General features: G+C 36.8%; 2 protein-coding genes across 6 annotated transcripts in view; one reads left to right on the top strand and one right to left on the bottom strand.

The window, feature by feature from the left end:
* The window catches only part of CRBN (cereblon), a 46,121-nt gene that overhangs the window by 10,338 nt on the left and 14,300 nt on the right, over window positions 1-21,483 (top strand). For 4 of the 5 annotated variants that reach the window (XM_012554118.2, XM_004368280.2, XM_023735509.1 and 1 more), the window contains 7 exons: window positions 1,783-1,942; window positions 13,159-13,221; window positions 14,543-14,627; window positions 15,259-15,374; window positions 15,825-15,889; window positions 17,287-17,418; window positions 18,635-20,604. In XM_012554118.2, the coding sequence (XP_012409572.1) occupies window positions 1,783-1,942; window positions 13,159-13,221; window positions 14,543-14,627; window positions 15,259-15,374; window positions 15,825-15,889; window positions 17,287-17,418; window positions 18,635-18,815 (802 nt within the window). In that variant the 3' untranslated portion in view covers window positions 18,816-20,604. Of the gene's footprint in view, window positions 1-1,782; window positions 1,943-13,158; window positions 13,222-14,542; window positions 14,628-15,258; window positions 15,375-15,824; window positions 15,890-17,286; window positions 17,419-18,634; window positions 20,605-21,483 lie in introns of those variants that run through there. The other variant, XR_002824804.1, reaches the window with a different exon arrangement.
* TRNT1 (tRNA nucleotidyl transferase 1) overlaps window positions 17,438-21,483 on the bottom strand; it is a 29,802-nt gene continuing 25,756 nt past the window's right edge. Inside the window, exon 8 of the mRNA XM_023735758.1 lies at window positions 17,438-17,557. The gene's annotated coding sequence lies outside the window, so the exon portion shown is untranslated. The remainder of the gene's footprint in view (window positions 17,558-21,483) is intronic.

The following is a 21,483-nucleotide window of genomic DNA, read 5'->3' as shown; positions in this document are numbered from 1 at the left end:
GGGGTTGTTAACCAATGTCATAAAACAGCATGTGTGTTACTGTTACATGAGAAACTATCTGTTCTGTAAGCCTTCACCTGAAGTACAATAAAATATTAAAAAAAAAAAAAAATAAAGTTGTCTGAACCTAATTTGACAGCATTTTTTAATGGTTCAACTTAATGTTCACTGAAGCAATTTTATTTTTGTACTGGTGGTTCATTGGTTTTTGTAATATTTATATAGACTATGTAACCGTAATCACGAAAACAACTGCCACAGGCAGGTTGGGAGGAAACAAAACTAGCTTATGTTAAGAACAAAACTCAGCTGCTAGGAGAAGAACCAGCCCTGTGTGTGTGCCACAGCCACTGGGCGTGTTGAACAGAGGTGACAGAGAGTACTGAATCCTGAAAGGCAGTTGAGACAGCCTGTACTGCAGGCTAAGGACTCAAAGGGTGTGTAAGCTGGTGGCTCAGTTCTCGGTCTTCATCCCATCACCTTTAACATTAATGTTTTTTTCATAATAAAATCTTCTGGTTGAGTAAAACATAAATTGTAATTGGTTACTGATAACCTTGAAGAAGAATCAGATTTTTGAAAATTTCCACAGGATAGTATATACTTTGCTTTAAAAATATGATTAGCAAGTATTTGGGCTTATGCATCAGGTAAGGAAAATGGAGGTTTTGTTTGTATTTAATGAGCTCTAGTAATACAAGAACACTTAAACGTAGTTGAATTTTTTTTTAGCATTTTCCAAAGACGGGTAGACACAAATTTTCCAAGTGTTTTTAATAAGCTTGCCAGAAAGAAATGGAGTTAGTGGAGTGAGTCTAATATTATCATTAAATTAAACCTAGATATTTTCAGACACACTGAACTATTTCGTTTAATAAATAGAAATTCCAGAATTTCATTTAACATTGTAGATCATGAGAGTGGTTGCTATGAAAGACCACTGTAGAAGCGTTAAATATAATGAATAATGAAGCAGAGACTTTTGATATATTTGACTGTCAATCTCGCAGTTTTGTTATAGCATTTGAAGGTACTGATACTTTCTACATTTCAAAAGCTACTCTCTGGGAGGCATAATGCCTCATGAAAATAGCCCATAGGTGCAATCTACTTGTTGGCATTAGTTCATGACAGGGTGTTTGCAATTGCAATATTCTCAAATAGCATTTACTTTAAATAACTTTTAAGTAAAAACAAAGTAATATGCATATTTTGAGTTCTTAGCATATTCAGATTGACTTGAGAATGAGGAAAGAACACACACAGAAATAAAGGCTACATGTAGTACTCCTTCTAATCTAATTTTAACTCGTCCATGTGAATGGATTCTTGATATTCTCTTCCAATCTCTTATCTACTCTCAAGTTGGGTGACTTCTGAGACAGGATAGGTAGGTGTAAGAGCCAGGGTAAGGAGTCGGGGGAGATGGGAGTGGTGACGTGTCTTAAGAATTTAAGCAGTAGTTGGTTGTATGTTGATTTTTTTTTAAATTTTGTTTCATTTATTACACTCCATGTATTTATCTCAATGTTAAATTATCCCTTTCCATTTCAGTGAGATTAAAACTTAACCTTAGGTTATCTTTGGTTTTAACTTTGATATGATTTATGAAATAGTGTTTTCTAAGAAGTTCCTATATCTAACACCAGCATTTGATGAATATGTTTAAAAAGAAAACTTTGAAAATCTTAGTATTGAAAATTATCCTCATTGTTTAGAAACTTATAATTTGAGTAAGTGTACCTTAAAAATGAACACCATGCTTGTTTCTCTTTATTTTAGAATCCAGCAAGCTAAAGTGCAAATTCTTCCCGAATGTGTGTTGCCTTCAACCATGTCTGCAGTTCAGTTAGAATCACTCAATAAGTGCCAGATATTTCCTTCAAAACCTGTCTCATTGGAAGACCAGTATTCATGTAAATGGTGGCAGAAATACCAGAAGGTGAGAAAATTTTTTATGAATCTTCAAAAAGTGAAGACAGGTTGCTTTTTTCCTGTTTTAAGAATGAAACACAACTGTCATGATTCATCTCCGGACACCTTCTGTGGCAGTACTCTGAGGTTGATCATAGCTGGAGCTTCTAAAAATTTCATAGGCAGCTATTTACATAACAGCAGTTTGTAAACGTAGTAACATGTCATACAACTGTAAGTGTTCTTGATATTATGTTTATCAACTATGTATTAATTAGTAGCTTGAGATTTTTAATTCCACAAAAATCTCTTTTTAGATCAGATTTTTGGGTCTTGAGCCACAAGCACATTATAGGGAGAGGATAAGCTTGGGGTGGCACAGGATAGTAGTAGCATATGTTCAATCTGTACCAGACTTCTGAGAGAAAAGCTTTTCAGTTATATTTTTTGTAAAATGCTATTGACATCACAAAGATTGGCTTGAGATTTTGTTGTTGTTGTTAGTTGCTGTCGAGTTAGCCCCAACTCATGGCAACCGTATGTATGACAGAACGAAACATTGCCTGGTTCTGCACCATCCTCACCATCTTTAGTATGTTTGAGCCCATTTTTCCAGCCACAGTGTCAATCCATTCTCATGGATGGCTTCCCTCATTTTCGCTGGCCCTTTACTTTACCAACCGTGAGGTAATTTTTCTAGTAATTTTCTAGTAATTGGTCCCCCCCCCCGATGACATGTCCAGTGTAAGCAAGACAAAATCTCACCATCCTCACTTCCAAGGAGCGCTCTGGATGTACTTTCTCCAAGATAGTTTTGTTTGTTCTGGCAGTCCATGGTATATTCAGCATTCTTGGCCAGCAACACAATTTGAATGCTTTAATTCATCTTCGATCTTCGTTTTTCATTGTTCAGCTTTCATATGCATATAAGATGATTGAAAAGACCATGGCTTGGGTCAGGTACACCTTAGTCCTCAAAGTGACATCTTTGGTTTTTAACACTTTAAAGGTCTTTTGCGCAGATTCGCCCAATGCAAATACATTGTTTGATGTCTTGACTACTGCTTCAGTGGGCATTGATTTTTGATCTGACCAGCCCAGACCTGTTGCTGTCAAGTCGATTCTGACTCATAGTGACCCTGTTTTAATATTTGATATTGTTGACCTGAAAAGAACAAAACCACACACCCGTTGTCATTGAGTCAATTCCAACTCATAGCGACCCTATAGGACACAGTGGAACTGCCCCATAGAGTTTCCAGGGAGCCACTGGTGTACTCAAACTGCCAACCTTGTGGTTAGCAGCTGAGCTCTTAACCAGTTTGCCACCAGGGCTCCCATTGTTGATCTAAGTAGAATGAAATCCTTGATGTCAGTATTTTCTCTGTTTATCATGATGTTGCTTATTGGTCTGTTTGTGAGAATTTTTGTTTTCTTGATGTTGAGGTGTAATCCATACTGAAGGCTGTAGTCTTTGATCTTCACCAGTAAGTGCTTCAAGTCCTCTTCACTTTCAGCAAGGAAGGTTGTGTCCTCTGCATATCACAGGTTGTTAATGAGTCTTCCTCCAGTCCTGATGCCATGTTCTTCATATAGTCCAGCTTCTCAGGTTGTTTGCTCAGCATACAGATTGAATACATAAGATTGAATACAACCCTGACACACACCTTTCCTGATTTTAAACCACGAAGTATCCCCTTGTTCAATTCAAAAGATTACCCCTTGGGCTGTGTACTGCAGGTCTATGTTCCTCATGAGCACAATTAAGTGTTTCGGAATTCCTATTCTTTGCAATGTTATCCAAATTTATTATGATTGATACAGTCAAATGCCTTCACAGTCAAATGCCTTCACGTAGTCAGTAGAACACAGGTAAACATCTTTCTGGTATTCCCTGCATTCAGCCAAGATCCATCTGAAATCAGCAGTGGTATCCCTCGTTCCACATCCTCTTCTGAATTCAGCTTGAACTTCTGGCAGTTCCCTGTCAATGTATGGCTGCAGCCATTTCTTAATTATCATTAGTAAAATTTTACTTGCGTATGAGTTTTTTTTTTATAATTTCCACATTCCATTTGATCACCTTTCTTTATAATGGACACAAATATGTATCTCTTCCAGTCAGCCAGGTAGCTGTCTTCCAGATTTCTTGGCATAAACAAGCGAGCACTTTCAGAATTGCATCCGTTTGTTGAAACATCTCAATTGGTATTCCATCAACTCTTGGAGTCTTGTTTTACACCAGTGCCTTCAGTGCAGCTTGGACTTCTTACTTGAGTACCATTGGTTCTTCATTGTGTGTTACCTCCTGAAATGGTTGAACATTGACCAGTTCTTTTTGGTACAGCGACTGTGTATTCCTTCCATCTTCCTTTGATGCTTCCTTTATCATTAAGTTGTTTGTCCGTAGAATCCTTCAGTATTGCAGCTCGAGGCTTGAGTTTTCTCTTCAGTTCTTTTAGCTTGAGAAATCTGATCATGTTCTTCCTTTTTGGCTTTTTATCTCTAGATCTTTGCACATTTCATTGTAAACGCTTTGCATTGGATTGCAGAAGTTGGCTTGAGATTAGGTGCTCTTTAATAAAAAGTATTGCTTGTTTTGTCATTAATTCTTACATCCTTTTGGCTAGATCATTCTTTCTCTTAGAAAAAAAATTGATGAAGCCTGTTCTACTCATTAGCGAACGACATCAGTTTTGAGTAAATATTTATGATTTCTGCCAGAAGAAAAAGATTACTAGTTTCTAATTTAGAATAAAGTGGCTTTTTGAGGTTTATCTATTAAAAATATATAAAGACAATTTCCAGTATAACTTTAAAAATCCTGCATTAATCATCCCTTGTTCTTTGTCAAGTAGAGTAGTGAGGGTTTTAAATTATGATATAAAGTAGTATAGGATCCCAGTGTGTGTAACTTAGTATAGATTATTCATGAGGGGGAGTCCTTGGGTGGTGTAAATGGTTAAAGCTCTTGCTTGTTAACTGAAAGGTTGGAGATTTAAGTCCACCCAGAGGCAGGCACGTCAGAAGAAGGGCCTGGCCATGTACTTTCGAAAAATCAGCCATTGAAAGCCCTGTGACTCACAGTTCTACTCTGACACACATGGGGTTGCCATGAGTCAGAATCAACTTGACAGGAACTGGTTTTATTCATAAGGGAGTCTCATACACTGATCAGTGTAGTGTACTACTGCTTTGAATATTTTCAGTGGTAGAATTCATCCAGTTTTCAGAGAGAACTTTGTGCAAGGTGGTTTCTTGATGGGCATCAGGCTCATAACTGTGGGTAGACTTCTTGGTCCTGTTAGTCTGTATTTCAGTTGACCAGTCTGTGACATGGTATACTCTGTGTTTTAATTAGTGTTTCTAACAAGATTCTAATAAGAAAGCTATAATTAGACTGTTGATTCCCAGACAGCCTTGAAACTAATTATTTTAGATGGTCTAACAATATTGAAACTGCCTTCAGTTTGCAGGCGGCTTTTGTATAACTGTGCAATACTTCTACAGTCAAACCTGGTAGACACCTAATATACTTACACCCTTGTTTCTTTAAACAGTAGTACAGTGGAAGATTTTGCCTTCAGACTCATTTTACACAACTGTTGAAATAAGTATGTTGAAGATTCAGGATGTGGGCCAAGGAGTGGGTGTGGAATTTATGAACTGAAAATGACGTCTTATTTTTTGTCTTTGGTGTACTAATTAATGCTAACCATAAGTTTGTGTGAGTAGGGGATTATTGTACTTGTGTTGCATTTTCAAAAGGTACTAAGTGTTTTGATTTATATAGTAGTTTTTCCACACTAAGACTGATAGTTAAAAATTCTTAACCCATTTAAAAATCCTAAATTAACTCTTTGCAGAGTTGTAAGCATAGGGTGAAAGTGATTGTAGTTAATTCCTTACTGACTAGTCCTGTGTCTTGCCCAAAGTGTCTTGCAGTCTTAAACCTGAAGTTGGGTTTAACAAGTAAGATGGCTTTTTTAAAATTAATTTTTGTTTGAATTACTGATTAATTTCTTCCTATTCTATGTGTAGAGCACCTCAGCTTGTTCACATTGAAATCAGAATTAGCCCTTTGCAGCTGGATTGGCACTGGCTCATCAAGAGCAAGACAAGACAGACCTGCAAAGACTGAGGAAGCACATATTGTCTGGGACCAGGTCCTCTGACCTTTCCCTACTCTCTTATTTTTCCAGTCATTGTGTACTTTCAAACATTAGCCCTCAGTTGTTTTCATGTTCAGAGTTGCCAACGGCTAAACGTAAGGTACTAAGAGGCTAAGGAATTAGGCATAAAATGTTTTAGGAGACATAAATGCCTTCATCACGTGTGTTTTTCAGATGGTCTAAAGGGTTCCCTTGTTTAAACTTTGAATATAATTTCTTAGGTTCTGAAATGTGGGATCTAGTTCATTAGGCCAAGAAAAATTGTTAGCAGATCTATTTTGGGCTCCAGGTGACCTGTAGACTCTGTTCCACTTCAAAGAGACCACTTCTAACCCCTCTGTGTACCTTAAGAAGTGGAATCTAGCACAGGGAAAGGAGGTGGCAGGTACCACAAGTGGGGACTCCATATGCATTTGGTCTCTGGAGCCATCTCAGTGGTCTGGCTTGTTGCACCTCTGGCTGGACAGTAACTTGCCATGGGACTGGCATCTGTTATAGTTGCTTGACTTTGGATCTAGGGCTGAGATTCACTCCTCTCTTCCTAGAGTTTACTCACATCTGACTCACATGTCACACCATGATCTGAAGCAGCACCACTGTGTGTTCTGTCTCCTGTCTAACAAGTAAGTAAGGTGGTCAGAGTTGGGAGTTGCTTAGAGGAGTCTAAGCTGACTAGGGCTAATCAGGCTGCCACACACTTAGCCAGTAAAAAAGATACTTAAAGGATCCAGGTGCGTAGTCTTCCTGAGAGGTATTCAGTTAACCTTGAAACTGTGCACACACACCTCTTTACATTTGCCATTGAAGACTAAACATCCAAAAAAGCATAAAATAAAATTATTTAAGCTTCCAGAAGTTTTCCTGTGTGATCTTCCATCCGGACAAGGGAGTATTAGGGAAGATTCAACATGTGTCCCTAATGATCAGTCAGGCCATTATAATCACAAAACACTCTTCCAAATCTCTCTTCCACTTAGAGACCATCTTTATTCTGTGATTTGGTCTTCGACCCTCATGTTTACTTCTTTCTTTTCCAGTCACAGTGACTTTTTCTAGTCATTGGGTTTACTGTGGAAGAATTCTCTCAGAAAGAAGTGCGGAAACTTTCTGTCACCTATTTAGAGAATGACGTCATTGTTTCTAACTTCACTCCCTACTTGCCAGGACTTATCTGCTTGTTCATTTATAAAGCACCTACATGTTAATCAGAAAAGAGTTGAATGTGAAATGTAAAGAGAAATCAAATGTGGAAACAGAAAGTGATTGATGGCCATCGTTTTAGCCACTGCAAAACGTAAAAGCCATGCTTGCTCCTGTGTTATCATGGAGCAGAGAGGAACCGAGCACTCTTCAGAACAGCAGGGCAGCCCTCACACATGAGCACACGGCTTAGTTTTCAGTCTCCTTCCAGAGTTTATGTAGATAACAAAGAAATAGTCTTATTTCTTTCCTCTTTCTTATGCAAAAGTATACATACTATCTTGGACCTTATTCTCTCTCTTAATGGTGTATCTTATAGGAGATTCTCCCGTATCACTTTATGGAGCACTGCTTCATTGTTTTTAAAGCTGCACAGTATTCTGTTGTACGGATACACTGTAATTCATAAAAGCAGTCCCCTATTGATGGCAGAGCTGCACTAAATCATGTACAAATGACCTTTCATACAGGTAAATCTATGTAATAAATTTCCAGAAGTGGGGTTGTTGGGTGACAGGATAAATGCATTGTGATCTTGACAGATAAAGGAGATTGTACCTATTGATACTCCCATTATCAGTGTTCCACCATGGCCTCACATTATGATATCAAACATGATTTTTGCTGACCTCATAAGTGAAATACAGTATATTTTTGGAGATCTAATTTTAATGTCTTTGAATATGAGTGGTTTATTAGCATTTTATGCTTCAGAGCAATTTGTATTTCCTTTTCTTTGCAGTGCTTTTAAGAGTTCTTTATACATTAGGGAGCTTATCACTTTGTCTGTAATTAATGAGTTCGAAACATTTTCCCTAGTTTGTCATTTGTCTCTTCAACTTTGATTTTGGTGTGCTTTCTCATGCAGAAGTTTTCTCTTTATGTAGTTGAAGTTGTCTTTTTTAAAAATGCTTCTGGATTCTGAGTCATAGCTAGAAATTACTTCCTCATGCAAGGGACTGCCTCCATGTTTTCTTTTTATATTAGTTATGGTTTAATTACTCTTATATTTAAAGCTTTGGCCCATTTGCACTTTATTCTAGTACATGGTACAAAGTATAAATTCAGTCTCTTCTTTTTTCAGATGGCTACCATTGTCCCATTTCCTGAAAAGTCCTTATTTTCTCCTACTGATTTGAGGTGCCACCCTTATAATAGACCAAACTCATATGTTTTTATTTTATCTTCTGCTCTGTTGGTCTATCAATCAGTCTATTTATGCTCCCACACTATACTGGTCTAACTGCTGACAGTTTATAATTTGTGTAGATGAAAATATAGCTAGTAATTCCCTTCCCATTGTGTCGAGTTGATTCTGACTCAGTGCCCCTACAGGACAGAGTAGTACTGCCCCCACAGAGTTTCCAAGGCTGTAAATCTTTACGGAAGCAGACTGCCACATCTTTCTCCCACGGAGCAGCTGGTGGGTTTAGACCGCCAACCTCTCAGCAGCTGAGAGCTTAACCACAGGGCTCCCTTCTCCGCCAAGGCTTTCATGGCTACTCTTGTTCATTAATTTTTCCGTATAAACTTTAGGATCTGTTTTTGTTTTGTTCCAGAACAGTAATAGGAGTTGTAAGAGCAACAACACTTATTGTCCGTTTTTAGATTTAAAAAGAAGAACCTTGAAATCTTGGACACAGTAGTGATTTCTCTGGCATACATCATACGTATGTATTTAGGTGTGCCCCATTAGCTAATGAGCCCCTCAAGAGCAAGAAACAGCTTATCCCTTCATCCCGGTTCTTAGCACCAAGTAGGGAATCGGTAAATAAAGGAAGGAAATAAAACCTGGTAGCTTTTGAATTATTTTATTTAGATAAATTATTTTTATCATACATTGTTCAGTGTGACAGGGTCTGACATAATAAATGACCGCTGTTGCTCGCCGTGTAAGGGGAAATGAGTGGTGATGATTCGCCAGTTATATTTAGCCTTCACATTACTCTTCTGATTTCATTGTTTCGAAGACTCATTTAAGTGAAGTTTCACCTTTTTTTTTTTTTTTTTTTTTTTAACATTCTTCTTTGTTGGGAGACAAAGCTGAGGCTATAGTTGTGAGTCTTAAAAATGGAAGGATGTGATGGATTACTTCTAGGTAACAGAGATAAGGCCTGTGTGCCTGCTTTTGGTAGTAAATCCTGTTCCCAGACCAACGTTTAAGTGCCTGAACTTTTTGGCTAGTATTAAAATTGTCTCGAAGTGTAATTCCTTTTATGAAGTAAATCATGTTGTTGCTATACCTGAAGAATGCCTACAAATTGCTAGGGCTTATCATCAGTATTACTCAGATATTAGACAGGAGCCTTTCCCATCGTGCCAGAAACCTACATGGGACTCTTAAATTCGAGGATGTTGTTTCAAGTGGTTTAAGTTCTGGCAGTTGCTCTGTAAAAGCTATCTAATCTGCAGGTCTACCTCTCTACAGTTTGTATATTCGACTATATAAAGCCCACCACAAATATGAAGTGAAGAAGCATAGTAAGCATAGGTAATTGATTTGCTAATAGAACTTTGGGAATCTGTCAGGATGATTCAGATATTTTAAGAGGCCTTCTTATTTGAAAAAGTAGGAAAGTGAGACACATGAAATTGTAGCTTGTTTACATTCACAGAGCATAGGTGGTAGCAGAGCGAATGGTAACAACCTTGACCTGGTCCATTGCTCTTAATATACTAGCATGCCAATTCTATTCTTTTTATAAGTGGAAGTAACATTATTTATGTATAAATAAAATGTTTTTGTTTCTCTTTCTTGGACAGACACCAAAAAAAATTACATACATTGGCACAGTTAAAAGTGATCATTCTAACGTGTACATATTGACTGAATTGGGAATGTGCTAATCAGCCACGCGCAAACGTTCTGTTGAGTGTTTCTCATTTTGTAGTTTTAAGACTATATACCTCTAGACGGCAAGCTTTTCTCTGCTAAAATGTAAGCTCCACAGGGCGGTGATTTTAGTCTTTCTGTCGTCGTTGCTGTTTTCTTCACTGGCATACCGCAAATGCATAAAAATGCCTGACACATATTAGGAACTCAAAAAGTATTTGTTGAATGAATGATTAGAATCAGACTCCCTATATACAAATCCTGGCTAATCCCCATTTATTAGCTGTGTAACCTTGGGCAAGTTATACTGTTCCACTGTGCCTCTGTTTCCGTATCTTTAAAATAGGGATAACACTACCAGCCTTATAGGATTGTGGGTAAGAAACGTAAAGAACTTGCTATTTGGCACAATATTAATGGTTGTTGTTGCTGTTACTCAATATTCAGTTACCTGATGGGCTGTTAGCATTTGTTATGTGATTGGTTTGTGGCAAAAATCCTTGCGTTGTTATTGATGTAGAAGATAAAGGAGAATGTTATATGATTGGTTTGTGGCAAAAATCCCTGCGTTGTTATTGATGTAGAAGGTAAAGGAGAATTACTGGAGAGTACCTTAAAGGTCATATAGTTTGTCCCCTCAGGCTTAAATCACTACCAGAGCATGTACTCTGAGGCCATTCCAGACCATCTTTAGGTAGCCTGAAAAAGACAAAATAGTGTATTGAGCCAAAAATCCTTCTCACTTAAAGAATCCATTGGTTTGAGCTTGAGCCCATGGACCTTTCAGAACAAGTCTGTCCTCTTCCATGTAGCAGTTCCTAAAATATTTGAAAACAACTATCATGTCCCGTTGAGAGACAGCTCCAAACCAAACAGCCCTCATGTGTACTCAAGACCGTATGCTCAGCATACTTGGCCCTTGACTCTGGAAGTTCCTATTTCTGACCATCACACAGTAGAGTAGCATTATTGGCCCTTATTGTGGATTCTAGACTTCTAATATAACTAAAATAAGATTGAGAGGGGAGTTCTACAGCTCATTGGTTAGTTCACAGCCGTCACCTAAGTCCCTCAAGTCTTTTTTACGTGTGCCTGATACCCATGTTTCTCCATTTCGTACCTGTCCATTTGGCCTTTCAGGTGTAAGAGGAGGATCTTCCTTTTGTCAAATATTATTTTGCTTTTCTTGTTCCAGTCTGTTAAGGTTTTTTTTTTTTTTTTTTTTTTTTATCTGCCCATAACCCATTGCCATAGGGTTGATTGCGACTCATAGTGACCCTACAGGACAGAGTAGAGGTGCCCCATAGGGTTTTCCTAGTCTGTAATCTTTAAGGGAGTAGATTGCCAAGTCTTTTCTCCCACAGAGTGGCTGATGGGTTTGATCTGCTGACTTTTCAGTTAACAGCCAGTGCTTTAACCACTGGCACTACTAAGGCTCCTTTCTTTTCTTGTTGATCTTCCTGATTCCTTTTCCCTCCCAGTTTCATATGTCCTGCTCTATGTCAGACAGTTAACCCTTTAGTGCTCATGGGTACCTTTATGGACCAAAAGTATTTTTTCTGCCTCTGAAGGTTTATCGGGAAGCTGCTGCACCAGTGATAGTGTGTGCGGTCGTGAGGCAGGGGCCTTTATGACGATTTTAAACTGGAGAAATGGGCATGTGCTGCAGATTACTATTTTTACAGGTTATTGTATGAGGCATCTGAATTTTTGGTAGGAAAAATAGAAATTCTGAAGATTTTTGTTACACATATGTACCAGTATACCCAGGTGGGGACTCGGGTATAATTAGTGGTAGTTCATATTTACTACTAAACACTCAGGGTAGGCTTGTGGGAGGGGGCAAAAAAAAAAAAAAAAATCCATACTACGTACCCAAAATTCAGGCACACTCAATGATTCAGCATGCTTCCATTATTGAAAACACGTGCTATCAACAAAAAACTCAAAGTAGAAACTGACTGGTTCACAAAAGAGTTCCAACAGTTTATTAACCATGAAATTGCAAACATTTATAGGTATGTAGGTTTGTTTTTTTTTGTTTTTTTTTTAAATTATCTATCATTCTTTTTGTTCGGTAGGTTTAATATGCCTGATTCTTTGATCAGTTACATAATATTCCCTAGTAACAGTTAACTGTTGATGTTTAGGTTGTTTCTAAGTTGTTGCTGTTAATTGTACTGCTGCAGTCCATCCTATCAATCATATTTTTGTGTCCTGTAGAACATTTGCTTCTCTTTCTTTTCCAAAATTTCTTGATTATTCTTGCACATTTGTCCTTCCAGATGAACTTTAGATTCTGTTTCTAAATTCCAGTCTCAGACACTGCTTTGGAGATATACTTTAAGGACTGACATCTTAACCGTTAATTCTTCCCATCAAATATTGAAATTCTTCAAGAATTTAAGTGCACTGCACATTTTTGTATGGATTTAGCATGCTTCTGTTTGGATCCCAAAATAAAACAATTGGAAGAGATAAGTAATGGTTTTCTGTTTTCCCTGAGTTTTATGAAATGGGGAACTTGATTATGAAGTCTCAAGTATATGATAATTTTATTCTTCTTGGAATTGTCTCACTTCTTGCGTTTGCCTCTATAGTGGTTCAGTGGAGACCCATTTAAAGTTTTTACAGAAGGACAGTTTGAACTGTATTTTAAGGTTTCACTGCAGATACTGGGCAGATAATTACTAATATAACTAAATAATATGGTCATTGTAGAAGTATGATGATTAGTAACTCTTCAAGGTCATTTTTACTAAGTGGTCCTCAGCATTGAAATTTTAACTCAATTTTGAATTTTAATATTTGAAATTTCAGTAGGAATCAGGAAGTATATATAATTTGAAAGATAGAAAAACATGACTATCCAACTTGATAACAATCTCTTGTGGGATTATCATCTACACAATTTTCTATCTTTTTAAAATAAAATCTTTTCCTGAAGTTCAACTATTTTAAAAATGTTGCTTTTTCCACCATAAAAGAATCTTTATTCTGTGAGTTTTTTTCAACTGACTTTTTTTTTCCCGTTTTTAGAGAAAGTTTCACTGTGCAAATCTGACTTCATGGCCTCACTGGCTGTATTCCTTATATGATGCTGTAAGTAACATACCTGAAACTTTTTGTATCTGGGGTAGCCATGTCATGATTAGAACCAAACATAGTCTTTCATGCTCAGTGATGTTTTATATTCAGAACTAATGGCATTAACTACATTTTGTAAAGTAGAAGGGGCAGAAATCAAATTCTGCTGGATAGACGTTGCCTCTAACGTAAAGACTTCTTAGTTTTTCCATGGTTCCTAGTGGCTTATAACTTAAGGGCAAGATATTATGAGACTTTTCAGGTTTATTAAGCAGTCTATTCGAAATTTTGTTGAGTTGGATAGTGCTTGACATTTAGAAAATTAAATAATCCTACATAATACTGTTTCCGTTTTTTTCTAAACAAGCATAGTAACTTATGTCTCCTGGTCACTATTTAGTGTGCTAATTGATGTATCCATCATTGTTTTTGCTCCTCAGAGTTTAATACCAGCATTGCTACATCTTGCAAACTCACTAAGTGAGACAGACTGCTGGAGTAAATAATCTGGGTTTTGGACACAAAGACTGGGTTCAAAGCTTGATTCTATCACTTACTCTGTAATTTGAGACAAATTACTTCTGTGTCTGTGAAGTGGGAATAATACTGCCCTTGGCACATAGCAGACATTCAACAAATGTCAGTTATTTCTCTTAGTGAATCACCTTGCCCACAAATCTGGAGTCGTAGGAAATCTAAGTGAGTAGGTTTTGAGTACTTATGACCTGCAGACACTAAGGAAACTGCAGTTGATCTCTGCCCTTCAGCAGCTTTTGAACTATTATAAGTAGTACACAATATACAAGAGTATTTTTGTATGCACTGGGAAAAAAATAATAAGCAATTTTATGTAGTAAATAGATGCCAGGTAAGGTATGGAAATAGCAGGTGCTAGAGCAATTTATAGGCGCTACATCTCTCTGGACTGAGTCAGAAAAGACTTCATTGAAAGGAGAAGAGGGGCCAGTTCCAAGAAGGAGCTTGGAATAGAGTGTCTACCAAGGCAGTGAGTGAGTAGTATAGCACATGCCCCTGGGATAGACAGACTGTGTGGGTGAGAGAGCCTGGAAAGCAGATTTAGTGCTGGTGAAGGTGTTGGGGCTTCATCATTTCTGCGTAAGAAAATGGACACATTTAAACTAGGATTCAGATGGGACAATTTTACCACATAGTTATGACTTAAATTGTTACTAGTGTATTAGTTTTATTAAAAAGAGTTGAAAAGCTGACAAAACCAAAAAAACCTGTAGCCGTTGAGTCGATTCTCAGAGTTGAAAAGCTGACTGACAGATTTTTTAAGTCTGTGAACCTTATTACGGCTTTTATTTTAAACAAGGAAACCTTAATGGATAGAATCAAGAAACAGCTGCGTGAATGGGATGAAAATCTAAAAGATGATTCTCTTCCATCAAATCCAATAGGTATTGAAAGTCATTTTCTTTCCTGTGGCCCTTATCTTGCTAAAAGAAATTATTTGATGTGCTTTCTATTTAATAAAACAAAATATTTTCGTTTATTTAAAACTGATGAATATTTTAATTAGGTCTGTAAAGCTTAGCATTTGAAAAATGAGTATTTTTTAAATGTAACAAAGTTCTTATATTCTGTGAGCATTCTAATTTTAGGCAAGGTTTCCATAAAAAGTTCAAATTGCAATAAAAGACTCCTCTCATCCAAAAATACTTCTTGAATGTAAAGATCTCCCTTTGCCTGTTCTTTAAGATGCCTTTAAAAAAAGCGATCCTAGTTCCAAGATTAACCTATTTACATATAACCTCTGTGTTTGCTTGTAAGGTTTAGTTTAGCTATTTTTCCAATCTTTTGGCAGATGAATGACTTTCTGTAACATGGATTTGATTTCATATTTTAAAGAAGACATTTACAAAGAAAGTTTGGGAAAAGAAGAGTTTCTTAAAACTATATGCTTGACAGCTGATGTACTTTAGTGTTGTATTTAACTGCATAAAATGTGTACTTTGGGAACCCTGTAGATAAGGGTTTAAGGAAGTTACCTGATGAGTTTAAAACTGAAAAACCCACAACGTTTTTAAGATTTTTCTTACAGAGTAGCTGCTTGTCTTCCTATTGATGATGTATTAAGAATTCAGCTTCTTAAAATTGGTAGTGCTATCCAACGGCTTCGCTGTGAACTAGACATTATGAATAAAGTAAGTAAATAATTACGCTTGTGACACACATGTGTAGTTGGTGTAGAGACCTAGGCTGCATTCTGGGGACCAGTAGTCAAACCATGAGAGCTGTCTGTAGGGTCAAGCTATGTAGTCATGCAGTTACACAAAAAGTGAATTGTTATGCTTTTCTCGGTTATAAATACTTAATCTAATGCCTGTATCTGATTAAACAATGAGTTTTCTACATCGTATATCTGTGGTTAGTTATCAGATGGTCACTATTCCTTTATCCTAGGTCATCATTTAGTTTTACAAGTGAGTATGTGGCAGATTCAGGGTTTTTCTTCTGTCTGTAAAACTTAAGTTTTTAAATGGTTGGAAGGAAAATATGGTATTTTGATATTCAGAGTGTGCAATATCATAGAAAAGTTTCTTGATGAGCTATGTAATTGTAAAATAAAATGAGTAATTTTCTCAAATTTTTAGTGTACTTCCCTTTGCTGTAAACAATGTCAAGAAACAGAAATAACAACCAAAAATGAAATATTCAGGTAAGATCTGTATTACATTTTCAGTATACTTCTGAATACGTTTTGCATCTGCCTTTTCAGAATTATAGTTAGATTGTATTTCCATTTTCTGTATACCACTCAGCAAATTAGAGGAATTAGCTCAGTTTGGGACAGGCAGTCTTCCTGACGGGGTACTCAGAGCAGCAGTGGCTGTGTAAGGTACTCATAGGTGATGAGGGTGGTAAAGGAAAACAACCGGGCATTAAGTTTCCCAACTCCTTTTCTCCCCCAGTCCTTGTTGAAAATCTATGTTAGAATATCTTTTTAGTGATTAAGGACCGAACATGAATGCCTCAGACAGAGAGAGAGAGAATCAGTTTTACCACATAGGGCCAAAGATAAAGTAGAATATCCTGAACATGTATGGATTATGCGATATAATAGTTTGAAAGTCATTTTATGACAAATTCACCAGAATTATAAATCAAGTAGGTAAAGAAACTGCTATCTGTAATCACCTGCCCAGGAATGACCACAATAGACCTCTGCATTGCATTAACACTGTCTGTCAGAGACCCCTTTAGATGAACTTGAGATCTGTGTATTTTACAGCCTATAATGATGAGGGAGGTTAAACTAGTACCTCTTCCTTTTGGGTCATTATGGAAAACATTCAGACTGAACAAAATATTGAAAACCAACTAAAAGGTGGTTGTTAGGTGCCAGTGAATCGATTCCAACTCATAAGTGACCCTGCATACAATCGAGTGAAACACTGCCCGGGTTCTGTGCTGCTGTCACAATCGTTACTGTGCTTAAGCCCACTGTTGCAGCCGCTGTGTCAGTCCATCTCATTTAGTAAGGGTCTTCTTTTTTTGCTGATCCTCTACCAAGTATGACGTCCTTCTTCAGGGATTGGTCCCTCCTGATAACATGTCCAAAATACATGAGATGAAGTCTTGCCATCCTTGCTTCCAAGCAGCATTCTGGCTGTACTTCTTCCAAGACAGATTTGTTCCTTCTCCTGGCAGTCCGTGGTATATTCAGTATTCTTTGCCAATACCATAATTCAAGGGCATCAATTCTTCTTTGGTCTTCCTTATTCATTGTCCAGCTTTCAAATGCATATGAGGCAATTGAAAATACCATGGCACACCTTAGTCCTCAAAGTGACATCTTTGTTTTTTAACACTTGAAAGAGGTCTTTTGCAGATTTTTCCCCATGCGAATACATTGTTTGATTTCTTGACTGCTGCTTCCATGGGCGTTGACTGTGGATCCAAGTAAAATCCTTGACAACTTCGATCTTTTGTCTTTAAAGCATTAAAAGAACTATATATTTCTTTCTTATACCAATATTATGTAAGGAGTTCATTTCTGCTTGGTGAACTTTAAAAAAAAAAAAAAAAATCCTCCATGTTGATTTTCTGTTTTAGTTTATCCTTATGTGGGCCGATGGCAGCTTACGTGAATCCTCATGGATATGTGCATGAGACGCTTACTGTGTACAAGGCCAGCAACCTGAATCTGATAGGCCGGCCTTCAACAGAGCACAGCTGGTTTCCTGGGTAATATTTATTATGGTGGTCTTTTTTTTTTTTTTGGCTGCATTGGTTAGAGAAGAACCAATCAAAAATAGACAATGAAATGAATAATTCAAATTCCATAAATGGGTAGAAACGGGTATCTTTTCCATAGTTTCACTGACTGTAAAGTGAGGGAGAAAGAAGGTTGGCAACTTAAGTTATTTTAAGCAAAATACTCTACAGTTTAATCCAAACTTACTTTGCTGTCATCCCAGTCTGAAAATTAATTACATGACCCAGTAAAACTGTATCTGGACCATATTCTGTAATATGTAAAACTAGAAAAAAGTTTCCTAAGCAATGATTGATAGACTAAAAAAGATGCAGAAACCACTGAAACCTGCTTTTCTTCTAATTAATTTTCATGACTTTTGTGCTAAAATTAGCCCAGTGGTTCTCAAAGTGTGATCTCCAGAGCACCAGAGTAGCAGCATCACCAGAGAATTTGTTAAGAGTCCACCAGCCATAGAACCATATTTATCATTTGTTTCAAATTCTGGATCCGCCTTTTATTTTGAGAGAGGCAGGCTGAGTAGATAAGCAGCTATATTTTTCTGTTCTGGACCTTGTCCCTTGGATTGTCCCATTTTGTTTGGTACGCTTAAGGATTAAAACTAGAATAAACTTGTTAATATAAATACTAAATATTGGATACTATACCTAGGAATAAAGGAAATTACTACAATACGTATTTCTGGTTAAATTATCTAGCAATATCCTTTTTATTTGAGAATAGCACTTAAATTTTTTTTGGGGGGGCTGTGTGGGGGGAGATGATGTTGCATAGAAGATTAACTAAGACCTAAGTAAGTGCATATTTCTTCAAGTGGTTGCTGTTTTCTAACCTGACTGCAGTACAAAACAAAGGAAAAGCAGGTTTAAGGTTTTGAATGTAGCCTTGGCACCAGCAATTTGTGTAAAAGACTTCATTTAATAAAATTACTCTCTTCTTTTTCTTTGCCTTGGAGAAAAAAATTAAGCATAGCTTATGAGAGCATAGGTCACTATATTTAAAGAAAGACTGATGTATTACCATAATGAAACATACAAATTAGAAAATTGTTTTAAAAACTGGTTTCAGTGAACTATACCAATCAAATCTCGGCTCATAGTATTTGGTTTAATTAGGTTTATCTGATGATAGACTTTGGGTCCACAAATGTGTTTCCTTAGGTGATACTTTTCCTTAATTTTCTAGGTATGCCTGGACCATTGCCCAGTGCAGGATCTGTGCAAGTCATATTGGATGGAAATTTACAGCCACCAAAAAGGACATGTCACCTCAAAAATTTTGGGGTTTGACTCGTTCTGCTCTGTTGCCCACAATCCCAGACACTGAAGATGAAGTAAGCCCAGACAAAGTAATACTTTGCTTGTAAACAGATATGTATGGTGGGGATAGTTATTTAACAAGCTGGTATTTTTAAATCAGATCTGCTTTGAAAATGTGTTGCCTCTGATTCATGCCTGAGTAAACAGCACCATTACATGGAGGGCTGTAGTTTCTTAGTCACGCCATGTATGAGACGATGAAAAACAATCTAGAATGTAAGCAAGCTCAGTTTCAGGAATCTATTTCAGTAGCTTGGTACCATCTCATTGACAGATCATGAAGGTATCCTTGAAAGTGATGACATTGTTTCTTGTACAAATAAAATATAGGAATGTTTTAAATTCCTGTAACGTGAGACTAGTCATTTGGTCCTAAGATATGGGCCAGCATATTTATATCAGTGCTCCTGAAAGCTAGGGTGCCAAGCACTCAAGTACATGTTCCTTTCTGAAAGAGGCAAGTCGGTGTATATTATAAGGGCTTTGTTCCTTTTAACTCTGTTTAGCTTCTCTGAGATACTGATCTGTAAATCTTGAAAATATTAAAGAGTTAAAATATGCAGTTTAAGCCCAGAAATAAAGTTGTCATTTCCTTTAAGTGAGAAATAGTACTTTGTGTATTTGCTCAGTGTTTGTTTGACCCATAACTGTAGTTACTGTTCTGTACCTAAAAGCTGTTTTTCAAAAAGCAAGCCTTAATTTGAACCGAAACTATTGTGGGGCAGACATGCTAAATAACCTACCTGCTTCATACAGGCTAGAAGTGGTATTATTGTATTTTGTTCAGTGTAAATTGAAGAAAATCTGTAAGTAAACTTCTTCACTAAATTAAACATGTTTTGTTTAAATAATGTAAATATCTACTCATAAGCAGATAATCTAGGTGTAAGAAATAATGTTTTTAAGATACTAAGTGCTAGATAGATAGATAGTAGACTGATTTGCCACCTACCTCTTTGCTTATAAGTTGATCTTTTCACATTTGTGTAATATTGATATTCCTTCATAATTCAGTGGGAAAAAATTAAATAGGATTAAAACTTTGAATCAAACATAGTGTGAGGCCAAAAACTGACTGTCATTATGTTTTATTTTTTTTTCAACCAAACACGCAATGGTTTACTGATTGCCTTGACCGAAAATGAGTATCATGTTGCAAATTTCTGTAGATAGTAAATGAAAAGCAGCTCAAGAATGCTGTTAATTGCTTAAGGTATGTCTGCAGCCTTATTTGATATGCCTGTCCAAGACTGTCATTTTTTTCCTAAGCTCTATTACTACTGATGATAATAACCTTGTGTTTATAGAATCTATCGCTCTGGTAACTTCACTGGTTGTTCATATAGTCTTAACACTGAACTAAAAACTAAATGCTATGTATGCTCCAGGGAGTTCTTTTCAGCATAAATCTAAAGCAGTTACAGTGAGAAACCATTGTTTTACCTGTGCCCCAGAGTGTAATCTCAGAATGTTCTATATTACTTGCTGACATTCACAAATAAATCTTTCCAGTATATAAAAACACACATATATAACACTATTTTTAAGGTGTTTTACACATTACAGCGGAATCTGCACACTTCCTATACAGAATAGTAGGAATTCTATGATGTTGGGTCTGAATATTTCAACAGATTTCTTATAATACTACATTATTTCTGAGGCCCCCTTTCTTGCAACATAGCTCCTGTTAACCTAAGTTTTGCCACACTTCCTCTTAGCTGGGCTTTAACAGAAATATTTATGCATTTATAATTGGATATCTATATGCAAAAAACTGAAACAAAACCCGTATCTCACACCATGTACAAAAACTAACTCAAAATGGATCAAACACTTATGCTTATCCAAAGACTTCACCAAAAGAGTAAAAAGACAACCTACAGACTGGGAAAAAATTTTTGGTTATGACAAATCCAGTCAGAGTTTAATCTCTAAAATCTACAAGATACTGCAAAACCTCAACAGCAAAAAAGACAAATAATCCAATTAAAAAATGGGCAAAGGATATGAACAGGCACTTCACCAAAGAAGATATTCAGGCAGCTAAAAGACACATGAAGAAATGCGGCTCAAAATGACAATGAGATACCATCTTACCCCAGCAATGCTGGCACTAATCCAAAACACACAAAATAACAAATGTTGGAGAGGTTGTGAAGAGACTGGAACACTTATACACTGTTGGTGGGAATGTAAAATGGTACAACCACTTTGGAAATCGATTTGGCACTTCCTTAAAAAGCTAGTAATAGAAGTACCATACGATCCAGCTGTCCCGCTCCTTGGACTATATCCTAGAGAAACAAGAGCCATCACACGGGTAGATATATGCACACCCATGTTCATCGCAGCACTGTTCACAATAGCCAAAAGATGGAAGCAACCTAAGTGCCCATCGAGGGATGAATGGATAAACAAACTATGGTATATCCACACAATGGAATATTATGCAACGATAAAGAACAATGATGAAGCTGTGAAACATCACATAATTTGGTGGGAGCTAGAACTTATTATGCTGAGTGAATTTAGTCAGTCACAGAAGGACAAATGTTGTATAAGACCACTATTATAAGAACTCAAGAAAAGGTTAAAACACAGAAGAAAACATTCCTTGATGGTTATGGGGGTAGGGAGGGAGGGTGAGGGTTATTCACTATCTAGATAGTAGATAAGAATGATCTTTGGTGAAGGGAAGGACAGCACACACTA

The sequence above is a fragment of the Trichechus manatus genome, unplaced genomic scaffold, assembly GCF_000243295.1.
Source record: "Trichechus manatus latirostris isolate Lorelei unplaced genomic scaffold, TriManLat1.0 scaffold00001, whole genome shotgun sequence".
Lineage (NCBI taxonomy): Eukaryota > Metazoa > Chordata > Mammalia > Sirenia > Trichechidae > Trichechus > Trichechus manatus.
The sequence above is the reverse complement of the archived record's forward strand: the minus strand, read 5'-3'. Positions and strand labels throughout refer to the sequence as shown.